The following is a 6,000-nucleotide window of genomic DNA, read 5'->3' as shown; positions in this document are numbered from 1 at the left end:
CCAGGCTGGAGTTTAGCGGTGTGATCACATCTCCTGGGCTCAAGCAATCCTTCCACCTCGGCCTTCCATGTAGCTGGGAACACAGGTACATGCCATCACACTTGGATATTTTTTTTTCCTTTTGCAGAGATGAGGTATCACTGTGTTGCCCAAGCCTGTCTCAAACTCCTGGGCTCAAGCCATTCTCCTGCCTTTACCTCTCAAAGTGCTGGGATTATAGGCATGAGCCATCGCACCTGGACAGCATGACAAGTTCTATTAAATTCTATTAATAAGTTAATTTATTAGCCATGGTAATATTACAAGAATACAAATATTTTTGTCAACTTCATGTATATGAAGACAAAATATAAAGAGTTTAAACTTAAGCTCAATGAAAAGCTTAGTTGTTGAAGAAAAAATATTAAATTAACTGTATTATACGTAAAAAATAAAATTTTATAATCCATCCTAGACTCATAGGCCTGCTTTGTTTTTTAAAATGCTGTTAAAAAATACCTTTTCCTTTTTTTTTTCAATTTGATTTTTTCTTTGCTTTTTTCTTTTTTCTTTTCCTCTTCTTCATTTATTCCTGGGAGGTGAGAAGAAAAAAATCCAGTCATCATGAGTCTATATATTAATATGGCATGTAAATACGTTAAAATTTTAGCTGTTGGTGAATTTCACTGGTTAGGATATTGTACTTCTTTTGTAATAATTTTCCCCTTTCTTAATTATCTTTATCCATTAAAAAACTCATAAAAGTATTAAATGCTTTTTATAAACATTTCAAATACTAAGTCCATCAAGCAAAAAAATGCAAGTACCCCACCTCTAATTCCCATAGGATGTCAATGCCAGTGGTTTGATGGGCACCATTTGGGCCTCAAAAAGCAGAACAGTACAACAGTGCACAGTTTTAAAATTTTCTTCTGCAACAAAATTAGGATCATGCAATACATATTATTCTCTAACTTGTTTTTTAAATACACTATTCGGTGTCTATTCTTCTAGGCATTCTTTTTACAAAACCAAACACGCACACATTTACTCATACACACACATTTACTCATACACACACATTTACTCATATACACATAGTTGCACGTAAGTTCCAAGTATTTTTTTGCCTTTGAAAAACGTACTGTCACATATATTTTGCAGCTTATTTTTTTCACTTAACATAGCAGATATTTACCTTTGTCATTAAACATATATCAATATCATTATTAAACACAGAATAGTGTTCCCATGAGCCATAATTTATCAATTTCTACTTTCATTGTTAGAAACAATAAGCAAAGAAATCTTTTACATATAAGAAGTATTTCTGGGTGACAGAGCTTGTTTACGTTTATTTAAAGAAAGAACAGGCCGGGCGCAGTGGCTCACGCCTGTAATCCCAGCACTTTGGGAGGCGAGGTGGGCGGATCACAAGGTCAGAAGTTCAAGACTAGGCTGGACAACATGATGAAACCCCACTTCTACTAAAAATATAAAAAATTAGCCAGGTGTGGTGGCAGGAGCCTATAATCCCAGCTACTCAGGAGGCTAAGGCAGGAGAATTACTTGAACCCGGGAGGCAGAGGTTGCAGTCAGCCGAGACTAAGCCACTGCAGTCCAACTTGGGCAACAGAGTGAGACTTAGTCTCAAAAAAACAAAACAAAACAAAACAAAAACAAAAACCAGCAATACATTCAATTTTACTTTAATAAAAGAATATTAAAGTAAAATTCAAGAAATAGCTTTTCTACAAGAAAGATTATTTCCCAAAAGAGCTCTCTAAAGAAAAAAGACTATAAAAAACTAAGAGTTTGGAGCTATTCTTTTTTTTTTTTTTTTGAGACAGAATCTGGTTCTGTCACCCAGGCTGGAGTGCAGTGGCATGACCTCAGCTCACTGCAAGTTCCAACCCCCAGGTTCATGCCATTCTCCTGCCTCAGCCTCCTGAGTAGCTGGGACTACAGGCAACCACCACCAGGCCCAGCTAATTTTATGTATTTTTAGTAGAGACAGGGTTTTCACCATATTAGCCAGGATGGTCTTGATCTCCTGACCTCATGATCTGCCCGCCTTGGCCTCCCAAAGTGCTGGGATTATAGGCTTGAGCTACCACGCCTGGCTGTAAACATTTTAAAATATCTGTGTATATATATGTATATATTCCAAATCTATATATTTTCTAATTATAAAAGCAATGTACGTTCAAGGTAGAGACTTTATAGGTTTCAGAAAAAATGTATAAATAAGAGAATTAAAGTTTTGCTGTTAGGATCTCCTTTCAGTAGCCAGGAAGACTTGGGGTTATTTGGCAAGGTAGAGAATAGAGATCAGTGTGTCTCATAAAATCCTAGGAGATTTTTATTGACCACACTTTATTCAACAAATATTTACTAAACGCTTATGTGTCAGGCACTGTGCTATGTACTGGGTCTTTGCTGTGCATGATCCTTGCCCACAGGGAACTTATAGTTAAGTGGTGAGAAAGAAAATGAACAGGCAAAGATAGCATTCTAAGTGAAAAGCAAGGATAGTGCACGTCAGGAAGAGGAAATCGGTGCCAAAGCTCCAAGGCAAAAAGAGTTTGGTGCATTCTAGAAACTAACAAGAGGTTGTTGCAGATAGAAGGGGAGGGGCAACTATGAATAAGAATGAACACGAATGAGAACAGATGAACAATAAATCATAAATACATGTAGAGTACCTTGAAATGAGAGGCCAGAGAGGTAAGCAGGAACTTGCTTATTCAAGACCATGAAGGCAGCAGTAAGGATTTTACATTCTAAGTGAGATGGACTGTGTGATCGGCAGTCTTAACATGTTAAATGAATTGGAAAGGGCTAAAGGGAAAAGGCAGGGGAATAATAAAGTAACTGGAGTATTGCAGGCCAGAGATAGTGGTGCCCTGAATAAAGGCAGTGGAGGTGGTGGTATGTGTGTGAGAAGGACGATGGAACGAAAGGAATCAAGGATGACCACCAGGATTTTAGCAGTGCCATTGATTAAAATGTGGATTGGTGGGAAGTGGGTAGGAGACTGGAGGACAATTGTGGGTGGGGAGTGGAGACTTCAATTGTAGACATATGAAATCTAAAAGACTTGTTTGACATCCAAGTAGGTAACTGAAGTAGGCAGTTTGGTATGTGATTCTGAAGTTTAGAGATTAGTCTGGACACACACACTGATCAGCTTACAGATAGTATTTAAAACTATGGGGAATAAATAAAATTATTTAGTTAGAGAATGATGAGAAAAAAAATACAGGGAGTAAAGCCCAGGAAGATCATCTGCATCTTGAGGAACTCCAACATTTACGGGCTGAGAAGAACAGGAAGAAGAGCTATCAAAAAGATTGACAAAGAAGGGCCACAGGGTTGGAAGAATACCAGAACCAAGAAGTAGGAACGTTAAAGAAGAGAGGGGCCACCTATCAGATAGTACCTAAAGGACAAGTAGAATGTGGATAGAAAAATGTCAAATAGATTTGGCAAAAAGTAATTAAAGTCCTTGACAAGTGGACTGAAAAACAAATGGAAATAAAAAGGTAGAGAAAGTAAGAATAACTTTTCTGAGAAGTTTAGCTAGAAAGCGGCAGAGAAATGGGATGTTAGCTAGAGGGATGCAAAGGATCTAGGGAAGAAGGGGGGAAAACAAGAAAAAAATTGATGCTGATTGAAATGATGATGTAGAGAGGGGATAACTGAAGAAATAAAATTCTTGAAGAAAAAGATTCATAGCAATTATGGTAGGACATGCCTTTGAAAGGAGGGACAGTCCTTCCATTTTAACTGAAGGAAAGAAAAGAAAGATGGATACATATGCAAATTTGTGGATTAAGTAATTGGAAGCTAAGATGCTCTCATCTGGTGTCTTCTATTTTGTCAATGAAAGAGGGAGTCATTAGCCGAAGGCGGAAGGGAGAAGTGGGAAGTCTGAAGACTGGGGGAAAGGTACAAAATAAGTATGGGGAGTGAACTAGCAAAAATAAATGCAAGCTGAGATTAGGGATTATGAATTTATAAAAACACGAGTCTGCCTCTTTACCTTTGCACTGCTGTAAGGGGATCAGCATGGAGAAGGCAAAGAGAGGTTCATCCGTATTTGGGGTCTTGCTAGATAAGGGTAAAAGATAAAGAAATGAGTAAGGCAGTTACTGATATTTGCAAAAGAATAATTATGATAATGTATGATGGAATCTAAGCTAGATAAGGGGAAGACTAACTGAATGAAAGTGGTGGGTCAATAGCCTGAGGGTCTTTACATTAAATAAACTGGAAAGATAAGAACTTGGTGTAAAAAGCGTAGAGTGTATGACATTAATTTTGGAGGCTGAGAACAAGGTCCAGGGTGCAATCATGGAAATGTGTGGCTGAGGTGAAGAGACAGAAAAGATCATTTTCAATGATAAGGTCCAGAAGATGAGCTAGGGTGTTGGCAGGTCATTCACAGGTCACCTAAGAAAGTCTCTAAGAACAATGAGAGGACTTGAGATGAAAAAATAAGACAATTGAGAGTTTGAGGGTGGAGGATCGCATGAGACCCAGAGTTAGAAACCAGCCTGGTCAACATAGTGACACCATGTCTTTATAAAAGAAAAAAAAATTAGCAGGCATGGTGGCATATGCCTGTAGTCTCAGCTACACTGGAGGCTGAGGCGGAGGATTGCTTGGGCCCAGGAGTTTGAGGCTGCAGTGATTCACGAAGCCACGATTGCGTTACTACACTCCAGCCTAGACAACAGAGTGGGACCTTGTCTCAAAAAAAAAAAAAAAAAGAAAGGAGTCTTCAAATAATTGTGAGGAATGGCCTGCAGTAGATATATGAAGACAATAAAAATGGGAAGAAGCAGGAAAGCCAAATGACAGGAGTCTCAAAAGGGCATTTTGCTAAGACAATACGTTGATGATGTCCTGAAGATATAAAAAATGTGAGTTATTAAAGACAATCAGTGGGAAGTATGTAGTTTAGAGAACTAAAAATGTAATTAAGAAAAGGAAAAAAAAATGGCCAGACCAAAGATAAAATGTATTACGGAGGAAAGCAGTCTTGAAATTCCAAGAACTATTTTTAATGTCTTCCAGCTCTCAGTTATCTCTCTTCCTTTCTGGAGGTGGCGCTGGCCACCTCTTTCCTGAGTGCTATCAGCTAAGGTGTCAATGGTTGGCATACTAAGTTGGAAAAAATAATTAAAGGCAAAGTGAAGAAAAACAGGATGGGGGAAATAAGGCATTTTTAAAAAAATCACATCCAATGACAATGTACATCTGGAGACTCAGAAATTGTACAAATAAGTACTATAGGTTACTTATCTCTATTTCTAGTATCCAGGATTTTGTCAGTTACGCCAACAGCTTTTTAGAAAACTGATCAATGCCATTTGTCCTGAAAAACTTCTCTCCATTATGACAGAAGTACTAAAACAATACAAGTGATGAAATGCTGGGAGAGATTCTATACTATTTAAGCAGAATGAATAATATGATTTTTGAAGCTCACCTATTTCAATTACATGAAATACTTGGAAATGACAAAACACTCTATCAGCTCAGGTTCCTATTTGCAAATGACATGACAATTTACACTGATATTCCCAAGGAGTCTAAAAAAATCTAGAATTAGTGAGTTCAGCAAGAAGAAAAAATAAACAAACAAAAATCCATTCATTTTTATTAGCAACGAACATGCAGAGAACAAAATTAAAGATACAGTATCATTTATAATTTTCCAAAAAAAGTATATAAAAATTGTATAGGCCTTATATGCTGAAAACTACACAGTGCTGATTAAAGAAATCCAAGAAGTTTTAAATAAACAAAGAGACACATCATGTTCATGGGTCAGAAGACTCAACGAAGTAATGATGTCCATTCTCCCCAAACTGATATACACATTTAATGCAATTCCTATTCAAAATCCTAGCAAAGCTTTCTGTAAATATAGACATGAGTTTAAAATTTTTATGGACATGAAAAGGAACTAAAATAGCTTGAACAATTCTGATGAAGAATAAAGTGGGAAGA

General features: G+C 37.1%; 1 protein-coding gene across 1 annotated transcript in view; it reads right to left on the bottom strand.

Annotated features, from left to right (window-relative positions):
* Positions 1–6,000, bottom strand: part of SREK1IP1 (SREK1-interacting protein 1) — a 50,765-nt gene that overhangs the window by 9,541 nt on the left and 35,224 nt on the right. Inside the window, exon 4 of the mRNA XM_011966764.1 lies at positions 499–571. Coding sequence (XP_011822154.1) covers positions 499–571 — 73 coding nt within the window. The remainder of the gene's footprint in view (positions 1–498; positions 572–6,000) is intronic.

Source organism: Mandrillus leucophaeus, unplaced genomic scaffold (genome assembly GCF_000951045.1).
Source record: "Mandrillus leucophaeus isolate KB7577 unplaced genomic scaffold, Mleu.le_1.0 Scaffold771, whole genome shotgun sequence".
Taxonomy (NCBI): Eukaryota; Metazoa; Chordata; class Mammalia; order Primates; family Cercopithecidae; genus Mandrillus; species Mandrillus leucophaeus.
Note: the sequence above shows the minus strand (reverse complement) of the source record. Positions and strands in the feature narration are given on the sequence as shown.